Source organism: Helobdella robusta (genome assembly GCF_000326865.2).
Source record: "Helobdella robusta unplaced genomic scaffold HELROscaffold_7, whole genome shotgun sequence".
Classification (NCBI taxonomy): domain Eukaryota; kingdom Metazoa; phylum Annelida; class Clitellata; order Rhynchobdellida; family Glossiphoniidae; genus Helobdella; species Helobdella robusta.
Window position 1 is genome coordinate 5036746 of NW_008705398.1, and position 16559 is coordinate 5053304.

At 35.9% G+C, this 16559-nt stretch overlaps 1 protein-coding gene across 1 annotated transcript; it reads left to right on the plus strand.

The window, feature by feature from the left end:
- Positions 1 to 2286: 2286 nt before the first annotated feature.
- On the plus strand, positions 2287 to 16559 carry HELRODRAFT_69265 (hypothetical protein; the record flags this gene model as incomplete). The annotated part of the gene is made up of 23 exons (XM_009030549.1): positions 2287 to 2389; positions 2995 to 3100; positions 3422 to 3499; positions 4675 to 4875; positions 5234 to 5396; positions 5661 to 5783; positions 7707 to 7787; positions 8213 to 8407; positions 9117 to 9218; positions 9519 to 9575; positions 9920 to 9990; positions 10192 to 10303; positions 11168 to 11246; positions 11484 to 11569; positions 11929 to 12024; positions 13563 to 13636; positions 13820 to 13950; positions 14185 to 14339; positions 14502 to 14610; positions 14861 to 14941; positions 15367 to 15569; positions 15790 to 15870; positions 16383 to 16559. Coding segments are annotated over 23 exons (2664 nt in total), but the record flags the coding sequence as incomplete, so codon positions are not given.

Below are 16559 nucleotides of genomic sequence, written 5' to 3' on the forward strand. Positions count from 1 at the left end.
ATTTATGTACGTTGTGCGTGTGTTGTTGGTCATGACACTTTCGTGTGTCACTGACGACGACATCAAACCTTTAACCTCTGACCTTTAAAGTCAAATTTAAAATATCTCGAGCTTTCCACACTTTTTTAGCCTTTATACTAAATGCACTTTAAGAAGTAAACATCGTAGCAAGTGCCGAGCGAATATTTCGTCAAAAGTTCCAACTAATAATTCATTTTTCAACGTTTGACGGAGGTTTCTGATGAGTTCTGCTATTTTTAAATCATATAATATATTTTTTTTTTTATAAAAATCTTTGCGATTCTAGTTTGATTAATTATTAATAACTCTCTAAATCTAAAATAAAATCAAAATACTAGTGTAAATTTTTAGTTTTTAATATTTTAGCTTTTAATTTTATAAAAAAAAATAAATTAATAGATCAAATTATAGCTAATAAATTGAATGTTGTTTGCATAATTATATTGTTTATCAGTTTATCTTAATAAATAATTATATATATTAAAAAATTTAACAAATTGCAAGTTGTGATCACTGCTTCATTTCACAAATTTTGAATTTAATTTTTGAATTTAAATATATTAATTTTTAAATTTTATTAGAATATAATAAAATTAAATTAAAAAAGTAAGTTCATTCAGTCATTGTAAATTGAACCGAATGATAGTGGAAGTGGTTAGTAAATTAATAAGTTAATATGGAATTTTTTGATTTTTGATTTGATTTGACTTTGATTATGTTCTGTTCTTCTGTTTGTCCAATGTTATTTGTAGTCATCTTTTATTTACATTTTTATTTTAAACTTTTTTATTTAACAAAAAAACTAAAAATAAAAATAAAAATTAAAAAAACTAAAAATAAAAACTATTTTCTGTACTGACACCTACAGTGTTTTAAATTTTTTATTTTAGAATTATTTGATGATTTTACTATTTTATTAGTAAAATAATACTTTAAATAATGTGTAATATATTAGTTAAAATCTATACTCTTTTTACTACTTTCTGTCTCTACATTACTTTTTACTAACTCTCCTTCTCTTTTACTTACTACTTAACTATACTCCTATTGGTAATAATATTCATGCCATATTGAAAAATTAGTTTATAATATGCAATGGGCAGTATCGAAGATTGCTAACGCTAATGCTAAACGAAGATTGATTGGTTGATTGAGCAGGATGATTTGGTAATGTTCAAGAAAACAGCTACTGCCACTCCATAGCAGTCTGTAACTAGGTTGGAATAGCAGTGTAGATAATTCAGTACTCAGTGAACCAATGACCTTTGGAGCATTGATGTCAGTCTATCTGAAAGCAGAGTCTAATGGCAAACAGTGTCGAAGGCTATCATAAGTTTCAGGGCAGTAAGGATGGTACGATGAGCCGGTCTTTTCTGGTTGAGGCCATTTGTTGGGTCTGTAGTGATCAGCACCTCGCTAAAGGCATCAGTCACCCTACACAGAAACACCGCCAAACACGCCTCAGAAGCTGTGGTGCTATTGAATGGGTGGCCACTCCCAACCCCCGATATAAATAAGGCAGAAGAAAAGTTGCTCAGAGTGTTAAAAAGAACATTGGCCCAATTCCACTCTGGTCACTGCATCTTACTTAACAGATTCTAAATAAATGCCCTCTCTGCCAACATCATCTGTTCTCCATCTATTTAGCTGCCCCAGCAACTCGACGTGTCTTCCAACAATGGATCTCTGGCAAAACCTGTTAGCAGTGGTGAACTGGCTCCAACCAGGCCTGAATTTTCAGGCAGATGTCCGAAGCAGGGCAACAACAACTAGGTTGGAATGTAAGGCTATCCTCGCTTCTCACATGCAATGCATATACATACTCGTACACACATAATCACATGTGTGACATGCTCTCTTTGTCTGTGAGGTCTAAAAAAAATAGAATTAAAAGTATTATTTTTAATTATTATAATTAAAAATTAAGAAATATAAATAAATAAAAATCTACAGGAATAATGGAAGAATTATTCCTTGATAATTATGACTTGGGAGACGACATAGCCAAGTTAGATTCATAGATAATATATTAAAGTGACTTTATCTTTTATAAAAGTGTAGTGCTAGATATTATTGGATAATGATTGAATAATTAATTTCAATAATTAAATTAATAGATAGCCAATAATTAAAATTATTTGGTATTTAATTATTAAATTAATTGATGTTTAATAATAATTAAAAAAAATTTAATTTAATTTAATGATAATGATTAAAATTAATAAATAAGTTTAATAAAAATAAAATTTCAGAGGAATAAATGTGATCGTGAAGAGGTGCTCGAGTCGTAAGACAGGGCAGCTGTACGCCGTGAAGATCGTCAGCTTGTCCAATTTCAACCAGAAGCAACAGGAAATACTAAGGAAACGTCTGCTCATTTGATTTATTACTATATCCAAAAATAATAAAAAAAAAATTTGATAAATAATAATAATAAATAAAAAATAGATGAATTTATTAATAAAAATTAAAATTTTAAATAAAATTGTTTTTACTCAATTAATTAATTAACTAGTTAGTTTGTTATTTATTAATTAGTTTGTTTATAATTTATTTTAATTGAGGTGACAAGCAATTATATTTCCACAGATGTTAAATTCTTGAAACTTTATATTAATCTGTTTATCAATTTCCAAAAATTGCAATGTTAATGTTAATTGTTAATTTGCAATATGATTTATTTGAAATTTATTTGCCATGGTTTAATTAATTAAATTAATTAATTAATTAATTAAAAGCAATTGATTAACTAATAAAAATTGTAAAATCCTAATTGAATAATTAAATAAAAAAATAAATAAATAATATCAGAAATATGGAATATGGAATATAGAATAAATGATTAATTTTATTAATATACATTTAATATAATTAATGTGGCTGAATCAATAAAATCAATAATAATTAAAATAATAATGACAACAATAATGACAACAAAAACAATAATAATAATAACAATAATAATAATTTTAGATTTGAAGAGGGAGGAAGAGGTGTCGGTGCATTTGAAGCACCCCCTGGTGCAGCCCATGCTGGAGATCTACAACAGTGATGAGTACTACTACATCCTATATAATCAGTTAGTAGATGGTGATGGCGATTATGGTGATTATGTTCTTGTTGATGATGATGATTAAGATGATGATGATTAAGGTGAGATTTTTAACAAATGGGGATTATTCTATATTTCATTGACACAATCATCACTTCATCATCGTCTTTATCATTATCATCATCGTCGTCGTCATCTTCTTCGTCGTTAAAATTTTCATTATTTTCATCATCATCATCACTATCGCTATCATAGTATCATCATCTTCATCAATATCATCATTTCATCACTTATCATCACCACTATCATCATCTTTGTAACTACTATCACCACTATCATCATCATCAGTTTGGAAGGTTCCGACTTATGCTTGGAGATAGTTAGCAGAGCATCGTCAGGATTTGTGTACAGTGAAGCTGTCGCCAGGTGAGTAGTAGTGGTAGCAGCAGCTGCTGTAACTTCAGTAGTTTAGTAATTCTTGTAATATTTTCAGTACTAAGTTGTGTATGTAGTTATTTTAATAGTAATTGTCCTAGTAGTGGTTTATTTGTTGATGTGCAAATAACTTCTTAGTGTTTTGGTAATTTTTGATTTTTTTCTATTATAGCGGTGGCTGCTGTAGTTGAAGTAGTAGCTTTCTGTGTACCAGTAGTAGTTTAGTATTTGTTGCAGTAATATTTTTAATGAACAGTATTAGTGATTTACACATTTTAATCATCATCATTTTGTTGGAGTTGTAGTTTCGATTTTTGTAGTAGGAACACTCAATTAATTGTTAGTTATCTTCTCAAATGTGGTTGTAATTTGTGGCAAAAGGGACAGTTACTATTGCAATAGTTGTAATGAGACCAACAATGCATAAAAGATAGAGGACTAGTTGTAATGGCATTTTTTTTGTAATTATCTCTTAACAATGTAATATAATAACAACGAGTGCCTGCCGCTTAGAAATCATTGGCTGGTATTCAAGTAGGAGCAGGAGCGAAAGTGAAAAATATATTGATACGATGAAAATGTGGTCCATTAAACTCAAAATGTTAATCAACCCAGTCCCAATCCAATCCTTCCCTGCAGAAAAAAAAACAATATAAACGAAAAAAAATTGGTTTATTGTCTTCAGAATGATAATTCACCAGTTCTCTTGACATATTTTCTGCGTCACATCCACCATCTGTTCTTCAATTTTTGCATTTTGTTCGTTCCTATAGAATCATCATACTTCTGTATTAATTTTTATTCTTAGAATTGTTAGCATTTGATAACTCATTATCATTCTTTTTCATCATCATCGTCGTCATCGTCATCATCATCATTTTATTTATCACTCTTCTCATTCAATTCAATTCAAATGTTTTATTTCCTTAAAGCATCATTGTCATAATTCTATTTTGCTTACCTCCACCATACTCACCCACATTTCCACCATACTCACCCACCCACACCATCTTCTATGCCATTACTCCTCCTTACCATTAAAATTAACATTATCCTCATCATCTTCTTCGTTATCATTTTCTTTATCATTATCATCTTCATCATCGTCATCTTCATTTTGATCATCACCCACATCGTCATCTTCTTCATCCCCATCACGCCATCAGCCACTACATGAAGCAGATATTGGAAGGCATCAGATTCATCCACAGTAAGGACATCATCCACAGACGTCTGACAATGAGCTGCCTCTGCCTGGCCAGCAAGGAGAACTCCTCCCCCGTCAAGATTTGCTCCTTCGAGGGGGCCACCTGCATTGAAGAACTCGAGAACACTCAGGAATATGGTAGGGATGGGATTGGGATGGCGTGGTGTGGTGTGTTGTGGGATGTGGTGTAGAGATTGTAGAGATTATGTTGTGATGTAACGACGATGTGTGATTTGATGGTTAACTTTTTTGTCATTTTCGCTATCTTTTGCCTCAATATATATTCGTTATTTCATCATCACTGCTTACGTCTGCCACCATTGTTATGAACAGCTATAGATGAAGAAGAATACAGGCATGGACAGCCCATCATCTGCACTGAGAAAGATAAATTTGGTTGGTTTGATGATGATCATCGATATCAGTACACTATTGGCTCTAAACATCATCAACCTCCGAAGCATCATCAACCTTCGAAACGTCATCCATCCCAAAATCCTGACAGGTTACTTGAGCAGTTCCACTTTCCCCTCACCCGAGATGATCCAGATGGCATATTATGGCAAACCTGTGGACGTGTGGTCGGCTGGGTGCATCCTCTATACCCTCCTGTCCGGCTACCCTCCCTTTCTTGGGGAGAGAGAACAAAGAGATAGGGCTGCCCTCAATGGAGTCTACAGCGTCGGTTCTTGTGTTCTTTTTTTATTTCATTCATTTTGTGTGGATGTTTGTTTAGCCATGCCATCATACGTCATAATACTTTTACTACTGCTGTCATCATCGTCGTCATCGTCATCGTCGTCGTTGTTAAACTATTACGGTCATTGTTGTTGTACTTTTGTAATGAAATCACGACCAGCGTCACCATCATCTCATCTCTGTCATCATCGCCATCACAATCATCACCGTTGTCATAGAGTCATCGTAATCATCACCACCACTCAGTTAACAGGACGACAGTGGGATGTGATATCTGAGGAGGCGAAGAATCTGATAAGGAGGATGCTGGACGTTGACCCCACGAGGAGGATCACTGCCGATGAAGCCCTCGCTCACCCCTGGATCAAGGTCAGTGCCTGAGTGAGTGAGTGAATGAGTGAGTGAGTGAGTTAGTGAGTGAGTGAGTGATGGAATGAGTGGTTGTTGGGTGGGTGAATGGGCGAGTTAGTGAGTGAATGAGTGAGTTGATGAGTTACTGAGTAAATGAGTGAGTGAGTTATTGAGTGAATGAATGAGTGAGTTAGTGAGTGAAGGAGTGAGTCAGTGAGTGAATGAGTGAGTGAAGGAGTGAGTCAGTGAGTGAATGAGTGAGTGAGGTAGTGAGTGAATGAGTGAGTTAGTGAGTGAAGGAGTGAGTCAGTGAGTGAATGAGTGAGTTGGTGAGTGAATGAGTGAGTTAATGAGTGAATGAATGAGTTAATGAGTGAGTAAGTGAAGGAAGGTGTTATTGAGTGAGTGATTGAAGAATAAAATGTAAACGAATGCGAATAGTGTAATGTGAGGTACAGTTGTTCGGAAAAAATGTATTCTATGGAATGTGTATTTTATTATTTAGTGTTTCTTCTTATTATTATTCAAAAATAATCAGACTCAGACAGACGCAGCAGAACCTCAAAAGAAGATAAAAATTATGAAATTAATGAAATATAAAAATAAATAGAAATTTATGGAAGGTTAATTGAGTTAATTTAAAATTAACAAAAATAGACAAGTGCAGGAAATAAATGAGATGATAAAATTATTGGGGAAAGAAGAAGCTATGAATGGCGGAAGGCAACAACTGCTGTTTGGAAAAAAAAGTTAATAAAGACGGAAACCTCCCTCCGTGGAAACACGCACATTTATGTTCGTTCATTCATTCATTCAGTCATTCATTCATACATTGATCATGCATGCGGACGCATTCTATGCCAACATTCACACTATTCCACTTGTGTGTACACATGCATGCATGCACATATACATATGCATTTGTGAACTCGTGAATTCATATGCATACATACTTGCATATTGCAAACACATTAATACACACACACACACACACACACACATATATATATATATATATACTCGACTATTAATAAAGGTTAAAACGGTTAAAGGTTTTTCTCTCTCTTTTGTGTTTGCTTCAGAGGTTTCAACGACAAACACACACAGCGGATATGAATACGCGTGCAAATCACCCATCATACACATTGCATATGATAGGCGGGGATCTCTTTGTATTCGAACCCAGTCATTGCAATAGCAAGACCAGGCGCCTTTAACCATTGAGCCATCACGCCGCCCAGATCAAAATAGAATAATGATGAAAGTGAATTAATAAATGCAAACACAAGTAAGCAAGTAGGCACCTTTCACCAGATTATAAACCATTGTTGCATGCTGGAGTGTCGGCGCGTAGTTATAAAGAAAAAGCTTACAGGAAGAGAAAAGTATGAATTGCACTTGAGAAGAATTAGCGTTACTTCTTGATTGGTCGCTTGAGTGGTCATTTGATATTTATGATTTCACTGACGAAGATTGTGAATGGTAGTTATTTTGGCGACTGTAGAGATGGATGGATAACAAGATTTGTATCTATCTCTTGAATAATCTGGAAGCGAGCTTATTTAATATTTGGCTGATAGAAGAGTAAGTTGGACCAATTATTTGTCTTGATTTTTGATGAGAGATTGAGGTTGTTGAAGTTGATGTTTGAAGTTGATGCTTGAAGTTGATGTTGTTGTTGAAGTTGATGTTTGAAGTTGATGTGGTTGTTGAAGTTGATGTAGTGTAGCGAAGCCAGACCAACCAAGAAGGAGCTGCATGTTTGACGAGCGAGATGATGTGATGAGTGGTTCAGTGGTGTCGAATAAGTTGAGGCCTATGAGACCTCACATGTGAGCGCAAAGTGTTTTGAGAGCATGAAACGTATGAAGTTCTTTTGTGGTTATGTGATTAATATCATCATCATTATTATTTTATTATTATTATTATCATCATCATCAGGAACGCAGCCACGTCCCCAAACTTCATCTGTCAGAAACGGTAAAGTGCATGCTCAAGTTCAATGAGTACAGAGGACTGAAGGTGATGATGATGATGGTGATGATGATGACTGAAGGAGGATGATGATGAGGATGAGGAGGATGACGACGATGAGAATGGTGTTGTGGTAATAATGATGGCCATGACGATGACGAAATGATAAGTGAGGTGGAAATATTAGTTGTTGAACTGACTGATGTGCTTCCATTGAAAACTTCATTGTGAAACGCATAGGATTCAATCGTGTCAACAATACTCGACTGTCATTGGTCACTGCCGACTATTGAGAATCAGTCTATTGGTCACGAAGCAACCAATGAGATGGAAGGATTGCCATCTGACATTGGTAACATGCGTCTAATATATTTTTTATATCAAATCAATCAAATTCTTTTTATTCAATAATTTCAAATAATTTATGCAACAAATAATGACATAAATAGAAGAAAATTATAAGGTTGATCGAGAAAAAAAAAACAAAAAGTTCATTATCTTTTCATATGATGAACAGTATATTAATACTGTACCATTTAATTGTAGGGGGTGGTCAAGTAATATTGGATTGCATAGAAGGTATAGAGGCCCTGGAGAATTGTGATCACGTCCCTCTTGAGATCTTTGAAGATCTCATGAAGGATAACAGGTTTAATTTTTACCTGCAGGTCAGTTGGTTGGTTGGTCAGTTGGTTGGTTGGTTGGTTGATTGGTTGGTTGATTGATTGGTTGGTTGATTGATTGGTTGGTTGATTGATTGGTTGGTTGATTGATTGGTTGGTTGGTTGGTTGGTTGGTTGGTTGGTTGGTTGGTTGGTTGGTTGGTTGGTTGGTTGGTTGATTGATTGGTTGGTTGGTCAGTTAGTTGGTTGGTTGGTCAGTTAGTTTGTTGGTTGGTTTATTGATTGAACTAATGAACGAATAAATAAATGAGTAATTCATTGATTGATTGAGTGAATGAAAATGAATGAATGAATTATTGATTGATTGAGTTATTGAGTTCTTGGTGGAATGCTCCAAAGCAACAAATGATTTTTAATGATATTTATAATGAAAGAGATCCTTTCAAATCAGATTTGACATCTTATTGAGCTTGATTTACATGTGTTGTTTTGTAAGCAAGCTCAGAGTCGTAAAAGTATTATGACTTAGTGTATTTTTTGAAGCAAAACGGTTACTTGAAGGACTTCGAGTGAATGAGTCAGTTGATAAAGGAATGGATAAATTAATGCTTAAATAAATAAATGAATTGATTAATTAGTAGGTATATGAAGGAATAAGTGAATGAATGAATGAATTAATTAATTCATTGATTAATTAATTAAATAATTGATGATGAGGGATCGTAGCCACAGAATTTTTTGGTCATTCGTGCAGGTTTTTGAGAGCATAAACAGCCGCTTGCTACACTTGTCATCCTCCGCGCAATCTGATTCGCTGGCGAGGCAGGTTAACGAGGTCAGTGAAGGAATGAAAATAGTTTGATTGAGGAAATGAATAAGCAATTGAAATTGGCTGTTGTGGATGGGAGGATTGAACTTTGAAACGAACCATTAACTGAACGATTCATTTTAACAGAAATTCTTACAGTAAAATAACAAGTAATTAATCAATCAGTCAACCAATGAAATAATAATAATCAATCAACTATTCATCCGTCTATCCATTCATCTCTCTGTCCAACCATTCATTCGTCCATCCATCCATTTATCTATCCAGGTTTCGAACTACCTCAACAATCAAAACCCCATGAATAGCTCCAGCGTGATGAGCAGGGAGCAGATCTACAACCTGGTCGATGAAGTTAACAACATATTCACACAAGTACATCTTCAGGTCTCTATAATTTTTTCAGCCCTTCCCTGATTTGTCTGATTATCTCTCATTGCTATTGTCCATTTGTGTGTTTTGTCGTCGTTTTCAGTTGTTGTCCCGTCGTTATTTTTATTTGTTGTTGTTTCTGTTGTTTGTTGATTGATAGTTTTGTTATTGGTCTGTATTTGTTGCATTGGTGTGTTTTATTTATTCTAATTATATATGCTTCGTGATATTTTATGGGGCAGGCTTAATATGTTGAAAATTGAGAGGGAGAGAGAGAGAAGGAGAGAGAGAGAGAGAAAGAGAGAGAGAGAGAATAGCAGAAAAGATTGATTATGTCTTTTACCTCCGTTTCATGACAGAACATGATCACTGTGCATGACCTGCTTGCGGGCAAGAGGAACTCATTAGCTGAGCTACGATTGGCTGATCAGTCCAGCCAATTAACAATCAGCGTCGGTAACAACATCAACAACAACAACGGTTTCAGCAACAACTTGGACCAAAGATCATTTTTTGGTGGTGATACATTGAGGAGCAACTACAACAACAATAATAATAACAACAACAACAGCGAAAACAACAGTATCATACACAACAACAACAACAATAATGGCATCAATACTTACTCCAGCAACACATTGAAGAGTAGTAACAGCAACAGCAGCAGCAGCAACAACAATACAGTCGACAAGATTTTGAGGGTGAGGTTGGTGCAGTTCCAAAAAAATACAGACGAACCTATGGTTAATATCTTTTCATTTATTTAATTTTAGTTTTTTTTTATTTTCAAATAAATTTTTTCTCTCTGCATAATGGTTCCATCGTTGTTTTGTTGTCTGTTGCCTTCACATTTAATGTGATGTGATTACATTAACAACGGATGTTTTTCTGCTCTTTAGTGACGACATCAATTTTTTAACGGTTTCATATTCGTTGTGCAATATTCTATTCTAATAATTATATTAATCATTCTGTTATTATCATTACTATTATTATTATTACTATTGTTATTATTAATGTGACTCAGAATCGTAAACTTTGTTTTTTTGTTACAAAATTATTTTTATCAAAAGTTTTTCAAATAAATTGCAGATAGTAAGAGTAAATTATCTTGGGAGATGTTCCCAAAATTTTTTAAACTTCGGTTCGTGGTTTTCTTGTTGGTAGCCAACATCAGAACGTTGAAAAATTACTGACGTATTTTTAGTGATACTCGATCAATATTTTTTCAAATATTGATAAAATAACAAGTAATGAGAGATCACTGTTGTACAAAGTATGCTACTCAAGTTTTGCCATAGTAGTTGCTGTGACTTTCATATTATTTATATCCAAGCCAAAGAGTTAATAATATAAACTAAGTTAATTAGAAGAACTATGTTTGTCTTTTAAATTTGATAAAATCTTATACTGATAGAGGAAAAAGAAAATAGTTAAGAATGCAGCTGAATGGCCAATGTAGGTTGAGAATTTCAGTATCTTAATGTTAAAATGAGATAGGTAGTCGAAGCTCTCTGCAAATATTTTTATTATTAGTAGTATCTTTGTTATTATCATTGTTATTGTTATTATTATTATTGTGACGTGACCAACCAACCAACCACAAGGGCATTACATTCAAGTTGACGAGTGACGGGAGGTGCATGGTGTCGAGGATCATGGACGGTGGTCTCATACACAGGCATGGTGAGTAGGGTCGTGGTGGTGATGATGATGATGATGATGGTGGAGATGATGCTGATGCTGATGGTCGTAATGATGAAGAAGATTGTGATGCTGATAGGAACGATCATAGAATTGAGGTTTTCTTTATATCATGATCATCATAAACGTCATCATGTCTTCAATTGTCATCATTCTCACTATCGTCACAGTCATCATCATCATCATCGCCGTCATCATCATCACCGTCATCATCATCAGGAACACTTCATGTTGGTGATCAAATCCTTGAAATCAATGGTCAGACTGTGGATGGATTGTCTTTGGAAAACATGCAGAGATTGGTGGTCAGTTGTGATGATGATGATGTGATGACGATTTTGATGATGGTAGGATTTGATGATGATGATGATGATGATGATGATGTAATGTAATGAAGATGTTTTGGCGTGATTTTTGATGATGGTGATGGAATGAAAATGATCATTTTGATGATTATGGTGGCTCTGGTGATAACGATGATGAATTTGATAATGAGAAATCTAGGATGTCTTTGAGTTTTTTTTATTGAATTACTATTGCTACTTCAATTTGACTAATTAGTTAGCTGATTGACTGATTGATTGGCTGGTTGGTTGGTTGGTTGGTTGATTTATTGATTGGTTGGTTGATTAGTTGGCTGATTATTTAATTATTGACTGAACAGAGAGAATGCAGGGGAAATGTGTCCTTCAAAATACTTCAAACCTCAAGAAGTCAGCCAATGCATTCAGAGGTGATGATGATGATAGTGACGATGATGGTGGGGGTGATGATAATCGGATGATGAGAGTGATGATTATGATCATATGGATGTTGTTGTTTCCATGATGATGATGATAATAATGACTATGATTATAGAGGCAATGATAATGGCATTTTCATCAATGAAAGATTTTTCGTTTTCAGTGTTTCATCATTTTTCGAATTGCACGTCAAATTGCAATCTGTTTAATCGTCATCAAAATTTTCAGCATCATAATGATCATCATCGTAGTAATCATCATCGTAGTAATCATCATCTAATATTCTACTATATACTGGCTTTCCTAATTTTAAGTTATCCGAAAGAACGTTAATCGTTACATCACAGTGGCATACATTTCATCATCTTGGGAGCGATGATGACAGGAGGTCGGAGAGTATGGTTTGATGATTGACTGTGTTGGAGGCTTTTGTGAGGTCCAGTCCTGTGAGGATTGAACGGTGTGCTGGTCTTTTCTGATTGAGGCCGTTGGTGATGTCAGTAACCATCATGGGGTTGTTGAGTGGTCTGGACGAAAACCGTGTTGGTGGTTCGCCAAGGTGCACAGTGGTGGTCGGCAGCAGGCATTTTTCTAATACTTTTGCGGCCGGCATAGTAGGGATATTGGGTGGTAAGATTTTGCTTTGCTATCTGACTATCTGATCTGCCAGGTTTGAGAATGGGGATAACGATCCTTGTCTTTTGATAGGATTGACATTCAAACAAAATTTACACAACCATAATTGCTCTAGCATAGGGTCATTAACTTCAACAAAAATTAAATCAAGAACTTTTTTTTGTTTTCTGCGATATCTCTTTGGAACATCTATAAATTGTGTTAAACCAAAAAAATTAATTAACTTCAAAAACTTCTGTTCCGAATATTTAGCACAAGATTTAGTGATTAACCTACACCGATTAATTCTTGAATTTTCCTATTAACCTAATCAATAATCCACCATTTGTATGGTCGTATATCAGACTCATATATAATCAATATAATCATCATTAATATATAGTCTAGATTATTATCAATTCTCAGACATAAATAATCTTTGAGATTCACTTTCAAATCGATTTTTCTGTACAACAACTTTGCTCTTGTAATATTTTTACTTTCAAAATCTCTTTCACTCTTTTTTCAGTTTTCCTCTCGTTATTTCTGACCGCAAACTTTTTTCGATTGTTGCACCCTTTACGTCTGATAGTTTTCGGTAACGTGTGCTTCAGTAAGTGCAATGGCAACAATGGCAATGAGCGGGTCATTGTTTCTGAACGTCCAACCATCCGTTGTTACAGCCACCGCATCACCATCTTGCGAAAACAACACCGCTTTAATTTTTCTTCAACAGATGTATTGATACATTTTTGTACAGAATCGGCAGTTTTTTTCTTGAATATGTCAGCATTTCCATATGAGTTGCAAAAGGCTGAAAATAGTTAATTAAGAATTTTAAACAATAAAAAATTTTAGTTCTTAAAAATTAAAAGGAAAATTTAACATTGCTAAAAAGCGTTGTTCAGCACGTTGTGTTTGAGCGAAACTAATATTAAAGGTCTCTGGTGGTGATAGATCATCCCTCAATGTCGCTCCCTTCCACTCCACTCACTCGAACAACGCACGTACACTGTGCGCACGGTTGGCAGGGATCGTTTTTCATTTCATCAGTGAGGCTGCAAAGCAGGATTGAGCTCCTTCAACTATTTCACCTCCACGCCATATGAATGAAGGACGCATTATTATTAATAATATTATTATTATTTACTAATATTAATTATGTTAATAATGTCATGGTGTTGATGGTCATCAGAGATTCGTGAGGGCCCTGTTCTCGTACGATCCGAACACGGACCCCTACATACCGAGCAGGCAGGCCGGTCTGAAGTTCGAGGTGGGGGACATCTTGAGGGTCGTCTGCCAGGATGATTCGCTCTGGTGGCAAGGTTGCTTGTGATGATGATGACGACGACGATGATGGTGCAAGTAAATTGTGATTGCGATGGTGGTAGGATGAAGAGGTGGTAGCGATAGCGTTTGGCTTCATCTGTGCGATTGTTACATTAATGACTTTGATTATAGAATATAAATTGCTGAATGATGATGCTACATGTTATCACTATTTGTATCACTGTATCATCATCATCGTACACTCACCACCTTCACCATATTCATTACAGCTCGACATTGGAATTCTCCAAAAAATTCCCCGGCCAAGCTCCTCCCATCTCCTGAACAGCAGGAATATCGGGTGGCCGAAGAAGATAGAAAAAAGAAGAAAAATAATGGTGATGGTGATGATGTTGGTAGTGGGGATGATGATGAAATGATGATAGTATTAAATTTAACGGAGTTATTCAGCTTAGCCAACCAACTAACTAACCAATGAATTAATGAACAAACAGGCTCCTGGCTCCTGAGACGCAAGCGCATCGGTTCCTCGAGCAGCCAGCAGCACCACCACAGCGGCAGCAGCAGTGGTAGTGGTGGCAAGCAGGACAAGTATCTGGTGAAGCATAATTCATTGTTTGATCAGTTGGAGCTGAACACCTACGAGGAAGTCATCAGGCTGCCCTCCTTCCTCAGGAAGACTCTTGTTTTGCTGGGTGAGTCTGCCGGAAGATGCTGCTAATGATATGGATGATGATGATGATGATAGTAGTGGTGACAATGATGTGGAGATGACTATGGTGGGGCTTTTGATGAAAGTGAAATAAATGACATAGCTTATTAGCAGTTTATGCATGATTCAAATATTTCATATATGGTCAAATATGACATCATCTTCAAATATGACATCATCTTCATTGTAATGAGCAATGCAATCTTTCTTCCCTGACCATGTTGACCATCCAGGTGCCCATGGTGTGGGTAGGCGTCACATCAAGAACCTCTTCATCACCAGGCAGTCCTACAAGTACGCCTATCCCATACCACGTACGTGATGTTGTTGATGATGATGTTGATGGCGATGATGATGATGATGATGTTGATGGCGATGATGATGATGATGGCGATAATGATGATGATGTTTATTAAAGTGATGAAACGAGAATGAATATTATGTTAATTCTTAAACTATTGAGGCACAGTTCCAAATGAAATAGCGTTAAAGTTAAATGAAATACTTAATTCACACACGCACAAAACAAGACAACCAAACACACGCACAAGACAGCCAAACAACAAACACACAGACACAACAAGGCAGCCAAACAACAAACACACAGACACAACAAGACAGCCAAACAACAAACACACAGACACAACAAGGCAGGCAAACAACAAACACACAGACACAACAAGGCAGCCAAACAACAAACACACAGACACAACAAGGCAGCCAAACAACAAACACACAGACACAACAAGGCAGCCAAGACCAGACGAGGAGCACGGCCGCAACTACTTTTTCATCTCGCACGAGCAGATGACAGCCGAGATAGCGGACAATCAATATTTGGAGTACGGCACACACGAGGGCGCCATCTATGGTACCAAGCTGGAGACCATCCGGCAGATACATAGGCAGGGTCTCGTCGCTATACTCGACATCGAGCCACAGGTACTTTTTGGTGTCTTTGGTCTCTTTTTTATTTCCGGCCGGTTTTGGTCTGACTGCATTTGAAACTTATTTTCCATTTATTTATGATCAATTATTCATCAATTAATTGTTCACCCAACCAATACTAACCAATCAATCAATCTGTCTATCCACAATTCAATCAATCAATCACTCGATCGATCATTCATCCTACAAACCAACCTATCCCTCGATCACTCAGGCCCTGAAGATCCTGAGGACAGCTGAATATGCTCCCTTCGTTGTCTTCATTGCCGCCCCAACCAACATCGCCCTCATGAATGTTCGTCCTGATGACGATGATGATGACGATGAATATGATGATGATGACGATGAATATGATGATGATGACGATGAATATGATGATGATGACGATGAATATGATGATGATGACGATGAATATGATGATGATGACGATGATGATGATTTCATGATAAGGAGAATGAATTAACGATGATTTTGGTGAAGATGATATGACTGATGATTAATAGGCTTATGACTTTGAACAGTAAATGTGTTGATGATTCAAAGGATAATAATTAACCAGATGATACACCACAAAATACCTCGTCGAAAGACATGTTCTTGCACACATTTCTTCAATCAATATTTTATCACCATTAAACAATGTAGCGTAACCATTTCAATTGACAACATTATCCACTCATCACTACACCTTCACGTGACCACATGACGCCATCCACACATCACCACACCTTCAACTAACCACACGACGTTATCCACACATCACCACACTTCACTACATCACCCCACCACCGCCACCTTTAACACCAGGACTCCAGTTTGGAGCGCCTGGCTCGGGAGAGCAACTACCTGGAGCAAACGTACCGCCACACATTCGACTTGAAGATCGTCAACAACGACATCGATGAGACCATCAGGGAGCTGGAGATTGCCATGGAACACGTCAACAAGAACCCACAGTGGGTCCCCGTCGGCTGGGTCTACTGA